The sequence below is a fragment of the Mustela putorius genome, unplaced genomic scaffold, assembly GCF_011764305.1.
Source record: "Mustela putorius furo isolate JIRA1106 unplaced genomic scaffold, ASM1176430v1.1 tig00000095_pilon_pilon_pilon, whole genome shotgun sequence".
NCBI classification, from domain to species: Eukaryota; Metazoa; Chordata; class Mammalia; order Carnivora; family Mustelidae; genus Mustela; species Mustela putorius.
In genome coordinates, this window is record NW_025421280.1 from 16,748,390 (window position 1) to 16,769,555 (window position 21,166).

Below are 21,166 nucleotides of genomic sequence, written 5' to 3' on the forward strand. Positions count from 1 at the left end.
GGGCATGGGAACCTTCCTTTTAAAGCTTTTTCCATTTGTCATTAAATAAAGACAGATGTCTATACCCCACAGTGAGCCAGCCTGGATTCATGAAGGACAGAAGCCATTCTTTTCCTTATCATTAAAATGGTTGTAAGGTGGCATTGAGAGATCCTTTACTATATGCTGGTACTCTTCTTGTATTATCCCATTTATTTCTCCTTTGAGTAAGTATTATTTTACTGTTAATATCCTGTTGTACAGATAAGGAAACTGATATTTAAAAAAACGGATTCACCTGTCCCAGGTCCTTCAGTGAAGAAATGGTTGATCTGAGGTTTGAACCCATGCAATCAGGCTCCACGTCACTGCTCTTAAGGTCACTTTGTCCCACTGTTACTTTTGACCTGTTCCTAACTTGAAACCAAAAGCTGATTCAGGGCTATCCTGATTCAGCTTGGATGGTCCATTGGTGAAAAGCAAAGGAAGGACATTGTTCTGCTTCCAAGTAGAATCCTCAGGTTGGTCAAGGCTGAAATTTCTCAAGGAGAGAGCGAAGGATTGATGGATTAATGGGATTAATGAAGTTGCTGAACTACAGCAGAAAGGATGACTTTCTCTAGTACTGAATGAAAGGAGACACTTTAAGCAGCTCTAACTCATGAAACTTGGGGACTGGCTCAGGGGCAACCAGAGACAACTGCTTATACCTTCCAGCTTACCTGGCACTTCATAGTGATGCCCAGGGTTTTGGACATACCATCTGAGTATGTCTGTGCAAGCCACTAAACTGCTCTGAGCAATCATCAGTCATCCATGGAAGATCAGGACTTGGCTCTTGTTCCTCCTCGTTCTTCAGTGCTATCTCTGTCATTTCTAGTCATGGCTTTGGTGGTATCCAGGAATCTTTGTTATTTATGTATTTAAAAATTAGGATACTTTCAGGTGGTATAGTGAACACTTATGTATTTTATTCATTATGCCTCTTTGTATTAGAACACCCACAACTTGCAGATCAAACATAAACATGATTTCATTAGAAATTGCCTAGAAAGAATCTAAGACTAAAAGGTATATAAAGTAAAAACATTTAAAGAAAAATATTAAGAAACACAGGTAGTGCATGGTATAGCAAAAGTCATTGAGATGATACACTAATAACTAAAACTTGAAAAACTGATTAACACTATTATTCCTTGGACTTTATACCTCAAAACAATAATTCAGTGGGATCATCCTTGGAGGGGAAAAAGGTTTGGGTCAAATAAATTTAATGAATACATCCTACCATGTCCCTTTTTAGAGATTTATAGTGCACTTCATAATAATAAAGGCTGTGTAAATTTCTGCAATATAAGAAACCTCACATTTTTGTATATCCACGAGACTTATTTGATCTTAACCCTTTTTTGCTTGTTTTTTTTTTTAAGATTTTATTTATTTATTTGACACAGAGAGAGAGATCACAAGTAGGCAGAGAGGCAGGCAGAGAGAGAGGGGGAAGCAGGCTCCCTGCTTAGCAGAGAGCCCAATGCAGAGCTCGATCCCAGGACCCTGGGATCATGTTCTGAGCTGAAGGCAGAGGTTTAACCCACTGAGCCACCCAGACGCCCCTGTTTGTTTGTTTTTGCAACAATTAATCACATCCTGCAGAGCCAGTGCTGGCAGAACACTGTTGCAAACCACTGATTTAGGCAAATATCACCAAATGGAATTGAAACAGGTGGCATCTCAGTAATGGACTTTGGAAGTGGTTAATTTTGTTGAGGCAATTTTTTGGGGAAGTGGTTTGTTCTGTCTCCTCACATAATTGGAGGGAAGTGGCTTACACCCTTTTTGCCAATAATTCTGCCCCTTTGTTACCCTTCACTGATTTTCATTTCATCTGCCACCCACCACTAATTCTGTTTTACTCATCGTCATTTGACTAAGAGAAGAGATTTGAGTTATGAGAAGAAGAGTGGAAAGAACAGGCATTTATTTTTGCAGTGTGTTGTCATGGGGATAAATACTTGGGAAAGTGTAAGGATGCATAAATTTCCATAACCTCTCCTTGGCCGTAAGTTATGCCTTCCAAGTACCTTGGGTTGCACTGGTGAAAGTGCGTTGGAGGAAGTTTGGGAAATGGAAAAATGAAGTCTGTTCGGTAGATACCAAGGTAAACAGTTTGAAATGGACAGTAAAAGGATTGTGAAATATTTTTGAAAGATTAGCACAGATAAAATAAAGTTTTAAATAATTAAAATTAATTCTATTTTTGTTCTGTTCCCTGGTTTTCACTCCCTTATATAGGCCCCTCCACTTGAATGTGGGCATGAGCTGTGACTTGAATCCGGCCAATAGAATGTGACTAAGGTGATGGGTGCCACTCCCTTGAATAGGGTATGTCATAAGGCAGAGGTGGTGGATGGCACTCCCATGATTACTTTACATTATATAAGATTCGATTTTAGCAGACTGGAGGGACTTTCTTGCTGGCCTTGAAGAATCAGATAGCTGTACTGTGATTTGCCAATGGAGAGGGCCACGTGGCAAGGAGCTAAGAGCAACCTCCAGCACCTGAGGGCAGTCTCCAGCTCCAGCCAATAGCCAGCAAAAGATAGGAACCTCCTTCATTCAGTTGCAAGGAAAGGAATTCTTCCAACAACCTGAATGAACTTGGAAGCACATCCTTTCCCACTTAAGCCAATGGATAAAAAATGCCTTCTGGCTAACATCTTAATTTCAGCCTGGTAAGGCTGGGATCTAAGGGACCAACCAAGCTGTGCCTGGACTTCTGACTCACAGAAGCTGTGAGATAATAAATGAGTGTTATTTTAGGCTGCTAAGTTTGTGTTAAGTTGTTGTTCAGCAATGCAAAACTGGTTCAGTCTTAAGTCTGAGTTATCTTTCATTTGGTTTGATAATCCATACCTCAGACCAGATCCTAAAGAGAATATAACTTTTTTTTTAAAGATTTTATTTATTTATTTGAGAGAGAGAGACAGTGAGAGAGAGCATGAGCGAGGAGAAGGTCAGAGAGAGAAGCAGACTCCCCGTGGAGCTGGGAGCCCGATGTGGGACTCGATCGCGGGACTCCAGGATCATGACCTGAGCCGAAGGCAGTCATCCAACCAACTGAGCCACCCAGGCGTCCCGAGAATATAACTTATTGATGTTAGTGTTTTGCCTCCCTCTTAGAGAAAAGAAGAAGATTGTAACTCTCAAAAAAGAACATGTAGGTTTGGCTAGAATGCTCCATTTACTTTTGTGACAAAGATCTCATAATAATGTAAAATAAAACTATCTTATTTTCATATGGCATAATAGATAAGCCCATGAGCTTTGGCATCATAGAAATGGGAGTTCAAATTCTGAGTCTGCCACTTATTAATGTACGATGTATGATGTTAACCTCTCTAAGCCTCAGTTTCTTCATCTGTGGAATGGGGATAAAATTACTCTCCATGTAAGGATTTGGTTTTGTTTAACTGAGGCTGTATATGTACAGTGCTTCAGCGTAGTTCCTGACCCTTAATATGACATCCAAAGACAGAGTATGTTTCATTACTTAGCAATATTTTAACATTGATTTCTGATATGAAATAATATAGACTCTGACACATTATTTCTGTACTTTAATTTGGAAAACCAACATATAAGATTTTTATCTTCTTATACCTCTGCTTTGTTTTACGTCTGGGTTGCTGCAGACCCATTCCAGATTGGATGCAATAAAAATAGGTCTCGCATACAACCAGTGCCCCTGTGCTCATAGGTTGCTTTGGCTGTATATTATCTGGGCAAATCGCCCCCAACCTCTGGCCAGACTGTGGAATGTTGGTTTCCTCCAACATTAGCCCCCTGGGGGTCAATTTTCACAGTTTCCATATGTTTTTATATTACCCCAAACTGTAAATACAACTTACACCCTACCAAATTGGCCCTAATGTGCCTGTGTCTAACAGTGGAGTCGTAGGCTTTTAGAGGAATACAATACTCCCTGGAATTGTGGCAATTATAGGAATGTTTTGTTTTTAAAGTGTTTAGATTTTTTTTTTTTTTTTTTTTTTTTTTTTTTTTTTTTGAGGAGAAGCAAATGATGTGCAAGAAGATATGAGTGGGAACAGGGCAAGAGTTTTAACCTTATGTCTTAGCCCTGTCTTGGGTTTGCCTCCATGATTCCAGAAGTTCTGTCCTAAGATCTGTTACCTGTTATCTATTATTGTTCTTGCCCTTTTGTTTTCCTCTTACTTTCCCTTTTTGTTGAGAGTCTACTTATTTTTATCTTCCCTCATTTTATCATCTCCAAATCCTTTGTCTCTGATTAAATCTGTCTGTTCAGGAAGAAGAGCCAAATTCATTATGATGCAGCGAAGTTCCAGGATTTGAAATATGCTAAATATTTCTCTGTGTAGATTCACCCATAAAACCAAATAATCCGTTCAGAAAGTGGTCACATTGAGGTTAACGGGTTCAGAGAACGGAAATTAATAGGGAAATTGCCTGGCGTCCTTGTTGGTTTTGTGTTCTGCTTCGTAGCTGGGTCTTCATTTCAGTAACTGTGGCTGCCGCCATGAAGTTTGAAGCTGTTAAACTCCCACCTTCCATTCCAAGGCTCCCCTGTGGAAAGCCAATATTCTTGGGTAATTACCTCATGTATATCTAGTTCTCTAATAGCCAACCAAGTTCCTGCTCTGGGCATCCTCTAAAGTTTGGAGTGTTGTGCCTTATAGTGGCTGGGCTACAGAACAGAGATTGTATCCTGAGAATCTGCATTGCTGTTCCCTCGGCCTTTCTGGGACAGCCTTGGAGAAGAGAATGTGAGAGTTGTGTGAAGGAGCTCTGAAACATTCTCCACAATTGGGTGGCACAGCTCAGAGGTTAAGAGTGTGGTGGTGGTCTCTGGAGCCAGACTGATTGAGAATCCTGCCTCAGTACTCACTCATGCTGTAACTTTGGGCAGTTTCCTCATCTGTAGGAGGAATAATCAAAAGGCCTGCTTAATAAGGTTGTTGTGAGGATTAATGAGCTTGTAAGTACAAGATGCTTAGAGCACATCATGTGATGTGAGCATTTTCTGCCTATGGTTATCATTACTACATAGCAGTATTGGAACATGTCTAGACCAGCGTTCAGCAAACTCTGGACCATGAGTCAAATCCAGCTCTGCCACCTGTTTATGTAAATAAAGTTTTATTGGAACACAGCCATGCCCATTTTTATAGCATGCTTAGGCAGCTTTTATGGTACAATGACAAAATTGAAGCAAAGTTGAATACTTTCCACTTGTTCCCTCACTCTTTCCACATGGTTCACAAAGCCCAAGATATTTACCAGCTATATCTTCAGAGAAAAGATTTAGCGATCCCTGTTTTTAGACTTCAGAAAGTGTAAATGAGAAAAGCCATCAGTCTGCACTAAACTATGTAGACTTTTAAAAACCATCTGTTGAATATGAATTAAGTTACAAAAGAGATAACTGGGTCATTTCTTTCATGTGTAGCCCTGTAGATCTTCAGTTTAATTTTAAAAAAATGACCGTTGTCGGAATATAGGAGTATCTGGATTGTTATTGTGTTGGCATCAGGTAATAATGCCCAGTTGTACTCACCAGCAGTCCAGTTTTATTTCTTTTCACTTTGACTTGGTACCATTTCATTGACAAAAAGCTGATATTCATTATACAAGATTAAATTCCTCTTTATAGAAAGTGTCTTTCTTAAATATAAGAGGGCAATATTAATTCATGTAAATCCCTAGATACACATTCCTAAATAATTTTATGGGTTCACATAAAACACAAGGGAACCTGTTTCATCCTTTGACCAAGTAGCTTCAGGTTTTACAGTTAAATTCAATCCAACAGAAATCTGTTGGTGACAGTGGAGTAGGAATTGTGCTACGTTCTTAGAGAAGAGAACAAGACAGTTGGGATCACTCTTCAGATGATACTTAAAGCAGAACAAGGAAGACATTCAAGGATCAGAAATGTGTTGCATTCTGAGCAAGGCATACAGTGTAATTTGGGAATTTATGACATGAGGATCCAACCTTCTATATTGACCAAGGCTTCTAGGAGGATATCCTAAGAGGGATACATATGAATTATCTGTGATGAAAGGGCTGAGATAAGAATTAGGTGGAGAGGTTTCTAGGAGAGGAAAATAATGTGCAGGGGTCCTCAGGATGGTAGGACTTTGTATATTGAGGGTGTAAATGAAAGGCCAGTGTGGCTGGGAGTAGCAGGATGAGATAAGACTTTGAGAGGCAAGAGGTAGACCTGATAGGAGTCATGGGAAGAAGCATGGAATAGATATTCCACATGGAATAGATATCCAGTGAGAAGTTTTAAGCAGGAGAGAAATATGATCCCGTTTGTGTACCAGGCACTCTGTCCCCTGTCCTGTGGAGAATGAATTAAATGAACCAGTTGGAGCTGGCATCCTCGCCCAACTTTGAGGTGATGGTAGCTTGGGCCAAGGAGGATGTGGTTGGAAGTTGTTCCTTCAGTCTTGTCAATACCTCCAGATTGGACCCTGTGATGGCAGTAATACCTGTCTGGTGATAGAATAGCTAATAATTAAAAATGCAAATATAAGAATCATTACAAGTTGCGGAGCATGCAGTCGAGGAGGTGCATGGAGTGTGGTCATAGCAGTTTTGCTTAGAGGGGATTTTGTTGGATTTGATGCCCAGAAAAGTCCCTCTGCAGAGACGACATTTAAGCTGAGACTTGAACCATCATTCAGACATGTAGGAGTGGTGGCTCTGAGAGGAAAGACAGGTGGGGGGCAGACAGAGAGGACTGCACATGTCTGTGCCCTCTAGTGGAAAGCAGCTAGCATTATTTGGAACTGAAAGAAGACTGGATTCTGGATTCTGGGGCTAAAGGTGAAAATGGTTTGGGAGGGCGCTGCTGAGATCCATAGATGTGTGATTTGGTTCTCTGGGAAATGGAAACCACTGGAGGATTCGAGGGCATGACCTCACTTGTTCTGAAACACTCACTCTTGCTGCTGGGTGGAGAATGACTTAAAAGGGACACAAGAGCAGAAGCAGGAGACTGGTGAGGAGAGAGGAGCGTCATGGTTTAGGGCAGAAAATGATGGTGACTTGAAGTGCTGTGGTAGCAGGAGTGATGGAGAGAAGGGGTCTGCTCACTCTGTTTCCCTATCTGCATTTCTGCACAGTCAGCTCTCAGCCAGGCATCAAAATACCATGGGATAGATGGAGTCATGGTATACTGAAGTAGAGAATGTTTGTGAGGCAGGTCAAGATGGCAGGGGATCCTGTGTTGGGTTTTCCTGATGGTGAATCTGCTGCCAACTCTGACCATATGGACTGAGAGGCCTGAATATACTGTCCAGTCTACAGTGAGAGGAATGTAGAGCATCACAGTACATTTATTGTTTGACATTGAGGAAAAATAGTCATTCTTGGGCTACCATTCATAGACAGACAGACCTATATGACCAGTCTGTGCTCTCTGGGTCACCAGACCTACATGAGAGGCCAACATATAAAAAGTTTATTTGATGATTAGTAAATGGGAGCCAGACTTGTTAGTTATGTGACCCTTGTGACTGTGTATGATCTGCTAGCCAGGAAGAGTGTTTTGTTATTAGGTGCCTCTGGATTGAACATCAAGTCCTGAAGAGGGTGAAAAAAGAGGCCGGCCTTTTCCCATTTCCCTTTGAGTTTCCTGTGGGTGTGTGCCAGTCCTACCAAAAGCATCTGAGGAGGACAGGGGACATCAGAGAGCACCTGACTTTCTCCTTGGGGTCTTCTATAGGAGACCCCCACCATCTACTCTCTTCAACATAGCCTCTCAGCTCTTGGGTTCCACTTATAGTTAGGGTGATGCTCTATTGTTGTCTGGGGGAGGAGATTCTTCAGGGCCAGAATAATGGAGAACAGTTGAAGGAAGCCAGCTCTTTAGAACTTCTCCAGAGTGCACTATCTACAAGTAAAACAAACCCTTTTCTTGTGATTGTGACTACCTTCTGCTGTGTGACCTGCTTCGTAGGGTTTCCCAGCTTGGGCGGGAAAGTCAACAGTGAAGGGTGCATGTGTAACAGGAGGGTGCATATGGCCTCTAGAAGAGGGTTTGGGTTGGGGGAATTTAGTCCTAAGTCATGTTGGAGCTAAGTCCTAAGACCTTGGCCCTACTTGTTGCTCTTTGCCAGGAGGAGAGATGCATTCAAGTAGGCACGGCTGGCCAGATCCTTTTTCTTGCAGGAAGGAGTATTATGGTCGTGACACTTAGCACATCTTTATGTGCTCTAAAAGTATCCTTAGAATAGTTAATATGTCTTTCTAAAATTTATAGGTATGCTGGAATACTGAATGGTATTTACAAGCTTTAAAAAAGTGGAATCGTTTCAGTGGTTAGAAGTAAAAGCCTTTATTATCAGAAATTCTGCATGCAATACTCATTGTCAGCTCCCATTGTGTGTGTGTGGCCCATCTACTTGTGCAGTCACTTTAGGATCCCAGCTCACTTACCCATTCTTGTCGTGACCTTCCTGCAACACTTCCCATTAGTATCCTAATGCCTTCCAGGAATGCAACTCATCTTATTACTAAGGAAAGCATACTGGAAGCTAAATGTATGACACAAAGGGTTTGATAATGCATTCCAAAGTCCATTGTTTGAGGCATTTTGAATACCTGACATTCTGGTGTGGGAAGCAAGACAGTAAATATGTATTCATAACATTACACAACACATGATCATATTTATATTGCAAGCTAAGAGTGAAACAGAGAGGGAACATGCTGGAATCTGTTCTAAGCATTTTACCTGTACTAACCTATCAACTCTTCACAGTAACACTATGAGTTATATACAATTATTTCCATTTTATATATGAAGAAGCTAAGTTGCTGAGAGGTTAAGAAACTCACCCGTGGTCACATGGCTAGAGGGTGATGGACTTCTGATGAGAGCCCAGGAAGCCTGGCTCCAGAGTTTATGCCACTAGCTCCTGCCCTTCAGTGGTTCCTGGAAGATTCTTAAAACCCAGAATTGTTTTCCAGGAGGGTTATGCCATTTTACACTCAGTTATACTTACATCTGGTTATATAACCAAGAAATATGAAACATATGTCCACAAAAAAATTAATACAAGAATGTTCATTGTAACTTTATTCTTTTTATAGTTTTATTTTATTTGAATTCAATAAATTAACATCTAGTGTATTATTCGTTTCAGAGGTAGATTTCAGGGACTCCTCAGTTGCATGTAACACCCAGTGCTCATTGCATCACGTGCTGTACTTAACACCCATCACCCAGTTACCCTGCTTCCCCATCCATCTCTCCTCCATCAACCCTCAGTTTGTTTCTCATAGTTAAAGGCTTCTTATGGCTTATCTCCCTCTCCGATTTTGTCTTATATTGCAACCTTATTCTTAACAGTAAAAAAAAAACAAAACTGTAAACAGTCCAAATATTCATTCAACAAGGGAATGGCTAAACAAGCTGTAGTATATTCATATAATGGAATACCACTTGATTTCAGCAAAAAAAGGAGTTTAGGGACAATATGAATGAGTCTCAAAAACTTTATGCTGAGTCAAAGAAGTCAAACACAAAAGGGCATTTACTGTATAATTCCATGTATACAAATTTCAAGAACAGACAAATGCATGCAGATAAAAGTTGGGATAGCATTTTCTTCCAGTCTGGGGACAGGGACATGCGGCTGGACGATGGCAATGTTCTATATTTTGATTGGTCAAAAATAATTGAGTTTTACACTTAATATCTGTGCATTTTCTTATACATATTTATGCCTCACTTGCACACACATACACACACAAATGCATACAGTAACACATGAAAACACCCCCTTTTTCCCTGATCTATTCCCTTCCTCAGTGGTAACCACTGTTTACAGACTGGTGTGGAGTTTCCATCAGTTTTCATTTCAGTGGATGTGTGTATATATACATCCAAATAGGTTTTTATATTTTAACATAAATAAGATCAGACTATATGGATTATTCTGCTACCTGCTTTCATTTTTGATTAGTGATATGTCTTGAAGGGTTTTCCATGTCCATACTTAAGTTTTGTCTTAATTTTTTAGGTTAGCTTGGAGTTCCAGAGTATGAATACACTTGATTTCTTCAGCCATTCTCCTGCTTGACAATTTGGCAATTTTCAGTTTTCACTTTGACAGTGCTAGAATGAAAATTTTATACATAAATATTTGTGCATTTGTGCAAGCATTTTTGTAGACTACTTTCCTAGAAGTGGGTTTGCTTGGGCAAGAGGTATGGACATTTTGGTGGATACTGCCAAATTGGTTTATAATTTTGCAACCAATTTTTGTCAATTATACTCTTTCTAACCACATATGACAGAGCTAGATTCTGGCCTTCTCTTTAACAATAGACATTATGAATCTTTTAATGTTTTTGAGAGTACATAGGTTAAAAAAATGGTATCCTTTTCTGCTGAGATTTAAAAAAAGAGAAGTTTTTATTTTCTTCTTTATGTAAAATATACACTTGCATGTATGTACTTCCTGCTCCACACTCCTTCCCACCTCTGTAATTCTGGAGGCCTCAAAGCCTGATACTTTTTCACCAGCAAGTTAGGGAATACTTCCTAATTTTAATTTTAATTTGATGGACTGTTCTAGTGAAGAGCAGGATTCTGTCCTCTCTGACATTCTTTCTTAATGTAGTAGCCATAGTTGTTAATCTTGATATGTATTGGAATTTTTTTTTTATTTAATCCAAGCTCCTTAGTGATGGTTGAATTTTGAAAAGTGACATGACTTACTTTATAAAACTCGTCAGTCTAAGCTGAATGATGAAAACTGATCCTACCACTGGACTCTCTAACGCACCTCCATTTGCGCCTCCTCCATAATGGCTTTCTTAATAATTTGCATATTGAATATATTTGTAATGGTGTTTCCCTGAAGAAAAAGTGCCATCCCAAGGAGACTTTATTTCGGAACATGGAGCAGGTCAGTTTCTGGCAGAGCTTTGGAATCTGAGTTGCCTAGTAGGTGGGAATTTGGGAAGAGGCTATCAGTGATAATTCTCCTCTGAGACAGTATTGCCAGAGGGCTTTGCATTCTGCACCCCCAGGGGTTCTGCCTTGCTGAGTTTAGCACAATTGAGAGCTGGACTGAGTTTGCATGAAATGCAGGGAGTGATAGGTCACTGACAGATTTTATTCTTGGAGATGCTGTAATTACTACTAGCAAAAATCACAATGGTCATTCCTTCAAGAAGTGTCTACTGAGCTTCTGCGGGGGCGGGGGGGGACTTTTTCTTCACCAGGAAATCTTGTATTTTAAAATTTCATGACTTCTGTACCTGCCTCTCTCTCTCTTCCTACCTCATAAATTGCTGTTTCAGCCTATGCTTCAGGTAGCCCTGGGGCTTCTCTGAGGGGTACCTGAGAGAGTGACTGTCTAGAGGTGAGGCTCTGCTTCCCTATCTCCCCCACCCATTGTCTTTTTCCTACCTCTGCCAGTGCTATACTTCTCCTTTTTTGGTTTTCATGTAAGTTTTTACTAGAAGAAAGAGTTCTGCTGCTAGAAATATATTTGAAAGCCATAGCACTCCTGCAAAGGAGTGTGTATATATAGGTATCTGTTGATATTCTTGTGTACAAAGCCAAGATGATTATTTTCATCACCTTGCTCTGTATCCACCTAATTGGCAAAATCCTGAACAGTGCCATTCAAAACTCAGCTTTTCTTTTCCAATCACTAGTGTCCTACTTCAGGCTGCATTTGAAGGAATGATTGGAGAAAATGGAGAATAGGCCTCCATCATAATGTCCAAACTTCAGTTATCCATTATTCTTAGTCGCTCATTTATAATTCAGAGAAGCTTTAAAGGATGCATGGATTTGGAAGTTTATTTTTTAAATTTCGGATTGAAAAATACTGCAGTATCCCTGAAAGTAAGATCTATGTATTTTCAGACTGCTTTGGGAGAGTTCTTTATGCAAATGATATTTGCAACAATAATCTTTTTTTTTTTTCCAGTGGTACTTGGGAACAAAACGTTTTAGCAGTTGGTTTTATTTAAGTGTGTGCTTCAAAGTTATAAAAAGTATTTCTTTATAAAAAGTGTCCTCTACTTATACAATCTCATTAATAGCACTGACCTCTCCATCATATCCTATTACTGGACATGGACCTTATTTCCTGAGCTGAGAAATGTGCTTGCCTCGGGTTAGTATGAGTTTTAGAAATACTATATCCTTGTTTAGTTAGGAAGCAAGAGGTTGTTCTCAACATCTTTGTAGGAACCAAAAGATAATTTTCTAAAAGAAGATTAGCATGTAGACTTGAGTTGATAGTTTCAGATGTGGATGTATACTGTATTGGGTAAAAAAGAGGAAATGTCGGATAAAAATTATCCAATCCAAATGTTGACCAAGTAGATGGCTGTTCTCTCTCACCACAATCCTCATAATAAATGTCACCAGAAATTGTTAAATCACTGCTTCAGCCAGTACTGTAAGTTTTCATAAGGACCAAAATGTTCAGAATATTTTCATCAGCAGGATTTCTTTTAGAAGATCATTCAGCTTAATAAGTTCTTTCGACGTTCATTTTCTTGGAGTGAGAGGGAGTAGGGGACTATATAATTTTATGAGGACAACAAATAAACATTTCTTCTTAAGCATGGCTTTCATTTGATTAGTAATTGTTTTAATTTGATATGTTTGCTGTGTATCATGTAGTTCTCATCTCGTGCACATTTCCTTGAGAACAGTGATTTTCTCTTGCTTTGGGAGTCAGAGCTTAGTGACAGAGGCTGACTTAGGAATGCCTGGGGATTGGGGGCGGGGGAGAGTTCGAAGGATCCCAGAAGATTCTGTTTTGCGGCCCTCCTCTTTTGGAATCATGCTCCCAAGCCCTCTGTACTGCCCTCCTGCCTCCTCACGTGTGAGATTAGATTTATACCAGCTGCCATGGACATGGTTGCCTAAATCTGTGGAATGTTTTGCTAAACGCTGCTGGTGAAATAGTCCACATTAAGCCTAGAACTCCTCCTCCCACTCTTTTAACCCATCCTTTGTCCTTAGTCTTTTACTCACTTGATCACTTTATGATTTTGCACTTTGACATCCTATAGATTCATTAAGAACTTTTATTCCAAGCACCAGGGCTTTACATAACACGATGATTAGCCAAAGTGTTATTCTGTTTGAGCTAAGTGATGACAATGTATTTGATTGGAGCCTTGTAATTGTTATTTTAAAATCAAAGTAATGGATTATGATCCCAGAATGGGAACATGATCCAAAAGAATAATAATAATTAGATGAGCAACCACTTAGAAGAAAATAAATGCCCCGTCACAGACCAGGGGCCCTGTGTTCCCTGAGTACTGCTTACCTTTGCAATCCCAAGTTCCCAGGGAGAGTGGGTTCTTATCCCCCTTGCCCTGGGCTAGCCTCACTGCAGCCTTCCAGTTCCTAGAAGTAGTTGGTCCCTTCTTGCCTGGGGAATTTCACTTGCTGCTCCTTCCACTTGGGGAGCACCTCCACTGGTGATTTCTTGGCTGGTCACTTGGAGTGTTTCCCACTGTCTTGCCTCCTTAGGGAGGTTTCCTGGCCACAGTACCTAAAGTCATCTTCCTGTCCCATGTCTGTCCACACATACAATGCACATCATCATCTGTCACAGCTTGTGATTTATTTCCTTTCCTTTAGGAAACCTAAGTTGTGTCTCCTTGATACTGGTCTGTCACTCCCCCTGGACTTCAAGCTCCATGAGTTGGGTGAAGACTATACATGTCTCATTCACCATGGCAGCCCCAGTGCTATCTTGGCACTTGGCGTTAAGTGGGTGCTCAATACATACTTGTGGTTGAATTAATGGAATATACTGACGTTCCAATTTTTTCTGAATCCATATCAATATATTCTATCTGTAGTAATTCTGTTGTGATAACTTATGATCTTCCAGTGGTTGAATTTAACCACACTCTGCTGACTTTTCTCAGGCATATGAAGGATCAGAATAAGAAGGTGGCCAACCTCAAGCACAACCAACAGTTGGAAAAGAAGAAAAATGCCCAATTACTGGAAGAAGTCCGCAGGCGAGAAGATAGCATGGCTGACAACTCACAACACTTGCAGGTGAGCTCAGGCTTCTCCTCTTAAAACCTAAATAATTGAAGATTGACTGTCTCTGACATATACCCATTGCTGTGGAAAAATAAGAACAAAAATGGGGGACTTGCCTTAGCTTTGAGTCCAGTAGTAGCAGTGTGCTCCCAGAGAACCCAATAGGTCTTTATAGCTGTGGAATGGTGCCCAATAAGAGCTGATTATGGTGGAAACTATAATACTGCACAGTCTGTTGGTTTCTATACCTCGCTTTAAAAGGTAAGGGCTTCGTTTATATAGTTGGCAAGAAGCTCAAAACATAGAAATGTCCTCCTTTTAGAATTATATTTCAGTAGTTTTGGTGTTAGTAGAAGGGAAATGTATGTATATTATCACAGAAGGTATTTGAAAAAGGATGCATTAAGTTGATCTCAGTTTACAAAACTGGTTTTGTTTTGTTCAAAACTCTGAGGCTCTCAGACAGATCATTATTCTGTCTTCCCTGTGTTATATAGTTATCTCTGAATGGACAGCCCTATCTCAGAAACCAACTGGCTGACTGAAAACACCAATTTTTCCTCATTAACCATCCCTATTTTTGGCAAAGGAGCTCTCCTCATGTGCTCAATAAAACATTCAAGCTAAAACAGGGCATTTGCTTTGAAGTTCCTTTATTTATTCCAGTGTGCCTTTAAACAGAACAGTTCAAGTTCAACTTGGCCGGAGTTCATGTTAAATTTTGCTTATTAATTAGTGTCTTTCTCCAGTTATATATTAGGTTTCCTCCTTGGAGATAGGAGGAGTTAGATAGTTTCAGTATGTATTCAGTTCATCTTTTTAATTGACCAAAAGGGAAATAAATAATTATTCTAGAGTAGGAAATGCAAGGAAATGTCTTGCACAGAGCTTGGCACATGGAGGTTACTTAGTCAATATTAGTTTTTTTTTCTCTGTGTCCTAGAGGTACCTTAATGGTTTCAATCAAGGCCATTTGCACGGATGGTTGGTTTGGTTAGAACAATAGTAGCATCAGGTCCTTTGTTCAGGCTTGGGAACACCTGAGCATGGACTGGTAGCTTATTCAAATCCACAGCTTTCTCAATATTCTTGTCCCAGGATTTGGGTCTTAGTTTTCCCACCAATCATACAATCATATTAGATTGGAGCCTGGAGACTGAGATCACAAGAACTAAACCCTATAGAACATTTTATTGCTTTGCCAGGCAAATATTCTTATTTGTTCCTCACCACAGTGTTGGTGATTTTACATTTGGTAAACTGGATCAGCCTTCGAGAAACTAATGTAGAGGAATAATCACTGTAGTAGTTATCATTTACTGAACTTTTCAGTATAGTAGGTGCTATGTAACTTATAGCACCTATTTAATTCTTTTTTTAAAAAAAGATTTCATTTATTTGAGAGAGAGAGCAGAGCAAGTGAGAAAGAGCACAAGCAGGAGAGGGAGAAGCAGACTTCTGCTGAGAGGGAGCCCGAGGTGGGACTTGATCTCAGGACCCCAGTATCATGACGTGAGCAGAAAGGCAGATGCTTAACTGACTGAACCACCCAGGTGCTCCAGCACCTATTTAATTCTTAAGAGCTGGATTAGTTGGGACCTTTAGTTCTAACTGATAGGAACACAAGTCAATCTGAAGTAAGCAAAAAAGGAATCAATTAACTGAAAAGGCCAGGTGGACTGCAGGCTACACTCAGATATTCCCACACTGGCGTCAGGAATCTGTCTCCATCCTACTATAGGTGTGCTCGGCTCTTTGTTGCTTTGATTCTTAAGAGAGCTGTCCACAGTGATGCCAGTCATGGCCACCAGCAGCCAGCCTCCAATGTGAGTATAGTCATGCTCAGAGAGGAGAAACGTTCTTTCTTAGTGATTCTAGCAAAAGTTCAAACTGAAAGAAGGGGTATATTGGCCAGGCCAGGGTGTGATCACCTGGAGCCTAGGGGACACAGGTTAGCCACACCCAAATCCTATGGGCTGAAGGTGGGAACTGGTGACCTCACATAAGAAAGAAAGGAGTGTGTTACTAGAAGGTGTGCTGCACAGTAAATCCGTAGAGATCCACTACAGCCATCTTATGGGATAGATAACCTGTTATCCCATTTGATATATGAGAAGAAGGAGGCTCTGAGAGGTTCCATAACTTGCCCCAAATTACTTAACTAGTAAGTGGCAGAGCCAGGACTCAAAAACTTATTTCTGACCATCTGTAGATGGTGATGAGAGTTCGGAAACAGAGTTCTAAGAGGGTGACAAGAAAACTGTGGAGTGGCAGAGAGTCTTCATGGAGCAGGTGGGATTAGAGCTGACCTGGGAGGGACACAGCCAGAGGGAAGGCACTCCAGGCAAGAGAACTGTCAACAAAGGTATAGAGTCTGCATAGAGCAAGCTACAGGAGGGCACAGAACATAACAGACTAATTGACTGTGGTGTCAGTGTTTGGTGAGGTTAGTGTTACCATCTTTCTTTAACTGACTCTGGGGCTTGAATGCCCAGAATTCTTTCCAAGCCTCAGAATTTACTCACTAAATATCCTTGGGCAAGTGACTTACTCTTCCTCATTTCAGTTTCCTCATCTATAATATGGGAATAATAATAATTGCATCTACTTCAGAGTTGCTCTGAGGATTAAAGAGTCAATGCATATAAAGAATTTAGAATTATACTTGGCACAAGCTATGCTCACAAGTATTAATGATTAATTGTTATTATGATAACAAAGAAAAGGTAAAAGGAACATTTTGTGAAATTTTTGTCTATGATACGCATGTGCATTTATACAGTTCTACTCTTGATATGTTCTGAGCATCAGACTTGCTGTCTTTTCTATATATAGTCATTTCTTTTCTAAGGACACATCTAGTTATGGAAATTAATGTCTTGCTTTGACTCATGAACTTTTGCATAGCAATATTTTTATAAGGGGCCTCTTGATAACTACCTCATAGACCTATTCATAAAAGATAGCATGGTCTGGAATTGCTTAGTTGCATTCCTGACCACCCCAAATAAAGGATAGCATTTGAAATGCAATAAAAACTAATCACGATTAATTTTGATGAAAATGTCTTTGGTTAAGGTTAATAGAGAGTGAAACTCCCACTTTCTTGGATTGTTAAGCAGATGTACTCAGATGCAGTAATTACTGCCTTCTGAAGACAGAACTATACTTTCTCAGGGCATTTGCTTTTTTAATATCACTGTTGTTTTAAGTATTTCCTGTTTATGAGTTAGCTTCTTCAGCCTTTTAATAAATGTCTGTCAACTGGGATCCAGTTTGGTTGTTTGGAAAGTTGGTTGATTAGTTAGTAGTTGTGGGATTGGTTAGTAGTTGTAGTTAGTAGTTGTTAGTAGTAGGATTGGCACCTACTAAATTTGGTTCATTCTATTCTAGTTTTTTGTAAGGGTTGGACATGCTGACTTAATGATTTTGATCAACCAAATAACTATCATATCAAAAAAATTTCAGGTATAGTATTTTCTGCAACAATAATAGCTGTTGGATGAGGTTCCAAAGGAGAAATTGAAGAGATTCAACTAGTTATGAAAATTGGAGACAAAGTTGAATGAATGTATTCAAACCAGGACATAACAGCAACAGGCAAAAACTGGGCTATTTCAGTCCAATCTGGATATGCAGTCATGCTAAGAAACATTTCACAAACCCAACCTTCTTTAGTTCTTAGGTTTATAGTTTTATGGAAGGAATTGCAAACTCAGATGCATCCAGGGTCTAGGCTATTAGAGTAAATAGGAAACAGGTTTTCATGTAAGAAAAAATTATGATGTTTCATTCTTTCAGCGTGTCTTAATTTAAATTTTTGGTAGAGATGTATCAGTTAGCAATTGCCATAATAATGCTCTGTAGCAAATCATCCCAAAGCTCAGTGACTTTAAAGCATCAATAGTTATTGTCACAGATTTTTCAGATTGACCAAGTGGCTCAGCTTCTCTAGAGTGGGCTTAAGTGGGCATTTCTGTTTCTCACTGCAGGTCTTTGGGTGGCTGGGGCAGTCCCATTCTACAAATGTTTATCCCGAGACTCAGCCTGAAGGGGGTCAGTGCCACTGGGGCAACTCTTCTGATGACAGTAGCAGGGCACAAGAGAGTAAGCAGAAACTCTCAAGGTCTCAGACAACCTAGACCTAAACTGACGCTGTGATTTTCACACCATGGCCCCACCACTCGCCAAAGCAAGGCACATGGGTGAGCAAATTAATGGGGATTAGGGAGGTATACTCTACCCATGAAGAGACCATTTTAAAGGGAGGAAGTACAAGGAAGGATAAGGACTGGAGACCAGTCATTGAAACTATCAAAAGGGACAACATTTGGAGAAACATTTCTCTACATAAGAAAAAACAGTAACATAAACATAATGAAAAGTTACAGCTACAGGGGCGTTACTATATGGATCTGATAGAGGGTGGTAGGGACTGTGAGGAACCCAAGGACCCAAGGCTCATCAAAGGGATTGAGACCACTAAGCTTTGACTGAATGCTGCCAGAAAGGTGAGCCTAGGGTTGAGGGGCCATCTGATTGCCATGAAATATACATTTTTAAATGTGAAATCTATAGATTTGGTGCATTTTTTTAAAAACACTCTGGATCTAGTGAAACATATGGACAGATGAATTGACCATTGGCTTGTAGCCTCTACTGTGCATCCCTGTACTCTGGTCCCACTGGTTTCACATGATGTAAGTAAAGAGACTAGCACCCTGGCTAGCTCAACTTGATCCATTCAAGAGAGCAGTTTAATGTAATTGTCCTGAGTCCTTTTTTTGTCTGAAAATACCTCGAATACCTTGAATTATTATTCCCCAGAGGAAATGCTCACAATCTATAAGAATAAAGAATTTCTTGAATTAACTTCTTGCATCATACTTTGGAGAATTTGGCAAGGAGAGCAGGAAGGGAAAGATCAAGAACCATGGAGCTAAACTGTCCAGTTTTCAAATATTGGCTCTTAGTATTATTAGCTCATGATTTCAGTAAGGTAGGGAACCTCTCTGACTCTCACTATTTTTTCATCTATAAGAAGGAATTACCATCTCTATTGCCTTGAGAGTGTTGAATAAGATGAGCTTTATGAAAGGGCCTTCTGCTATACCTGATCTATGTGGGGTTCAGTTACTAGAGCTTTCCTCCAGAGAGACTGATAATGAGCATTTAACCATAGAAGACAGTGACCATGGGGAGTATCGTCCAACAATTCCTTTGCAACTATTTTATACTAATGAGTAATACAGATACAGAGCACACACCAGTAAATGAAAGTTTCCAATAAAGCATTAAACAACATATTGGGCAATAAGGAGGAAAAAGTAAAACATTTTTCAAGTTTATGTTGAATTGTGTGTGAAAGGTAAATGTAAAAGATCATGTTTTTTTGTATAATTCTATAGAACTATTCCCCACGACACAGATTATGGAGGATGATATTTATGTCTGGCCTTGGGGCTTTGGGCTTCTGTGTGTCCCATTAGAGACTGCATGGGGATTTTTCAACAAGGTGTCTTTCCGGAGATTCACACTAAATTGTCATTACCAGAATGGGATGCTTTCCCACTCCCAACCCCCAACCTCCAGCTATTTCTTGCTGCGTAAATATGCCAATTTGAAATCCCATTGGACATCGTTGTAGATTTTGGCTGCATTTTTCCCTGTGCAGTTATCGAGTTAATGAACTAACATTCTAAGAAATGCACAAGCCAATATTTTATGCTCTTTTTCTGTTGTATGTCTGCAGAATTCTCTTCAATTTATTGCCTGAAAACTAAAGTCTGTTCTTGTGTGCTTCCGTTTCCAAATTATAGGTTCCCAGGGAACTGTAAAGTTTCTTCTCTGCCAGTGGTTAAACCCGAGTGTGATCAGTTTAAAAAGCAAATGAATGTTCCCATTTATTTTTGTCCTTTTAGTAGAGTTCTAAAAAATAAGAAAAGCTAGAAAGACAATTTTATTTTTCAATTTGTACAAGTCTGTATGTTCATATCTTTTTTCCAAAGGGACTTCCTTTACTTTGTTTCTCCAATTGGAGTTGGAGGCAGCTAACTGAGTAAATGTAACAAACAATATAAACCTCAATATATATACATATATATATATTGCTTTCAGCAAAACATATAGTTCATTATGAAGTTCCTAAGCCTTGATAAGTTGTTTCTTTGCAGAGGGACACGAGTGACCTAAGCAGCAGTTTTTAAGCCTCATATCTCTATGTTCATCTCTCCAAGTCATTGAGTTAAGTTCATTTCTCTTTCAGTTCCCTAAGCTTAAAATTGTTACTCAGACTGTGATCTATGTTCATGTGTTATGGTACACTTCTAAGTCCTGCCATTAGAAGAAACCTGACCAGCTGAGTTAAGAGATTCATCATTGTCAAAACACGTTTATTTAGTACCTGGTTTTTCATGGCTGTTCAGTAGGCACAGTGTAGAGTGATTTAGGGAGGCTCCATTTCAGCCATCTTATTTAACATATGGAAAGATGGGAAAAGTCATCTGAACACAGGTTTAAAAGAAAGATCCACATTTGTTCAAATTTGCTTTAGAATTTATTATGATCTTTTTAACACTGTGAGATGTTTTGTTTGCCTTGCCATTTTCTATGTTGATGGGTAGAGATTAGGATGTTCCATTAAACTGTGAATAAATTCTGTCGTGTTGTTGAAATGTGGATGGAGCTACATCCAACATTTCCAGATTCTGTTCACGGTTTCAGACAACAAGACAACAAGAGCATTGTTTCAGACAACAAGAAATACTCAAGTATTTGCAGGTCTGCAGAGGACACAGAACATTGGAGGGTAGGACTGAGGTTTAGTACAGAAGTGCTTTCTTTCCTTGGGGATTTATGTTGACATTTGTTTTTCTTTCACACTCTCATCCCTCATGAGCCAAAGACAACTTTTTGTTGTAGCAGCTCCCTATAGGCAGTTTCAGAAATTCTTAATTGACAATCAGTTCTGGTAGCCTTGAGTTGAGTCGTTACTCTTTGTAGTAACTCACAGACTGTCAGGGGTGACAAGGCATCCTGCGCAATGTATTTGAGAACTAACCATTTGTTAGAAACATTCCAAGAAGCTAA

General features: G+C 39.7%; 1 protein-coding gene across 7 annotated transcripts in view; it reads left to right on the forward strand.

The window, feature by feature from the left end:
- The window catches only part of ERC2 (ELKS/RAB6-interacting/CAST family member 2), a 923,400-nt gene that overhangs the window by 479,932 nt on the left and 422,302 nt on the right, over nucleotides 1-21,166 (forward strand). For all 7 annotated transcript variants that reach the window (XM_045078756.1, XM_045078755.1, XM_045078764.1 and 4 more), the window contains one exon: nucleotides 13,954-14,089. In XM_045078756.1, coding sequence (XP_044934691.1) covers nucleotides 13,954-14,089 — 136 coding nt within the window. The remainder of the gene's footprint in view (nucleotides 1-13,953; nucleotides 14,090-21,166) is intronic.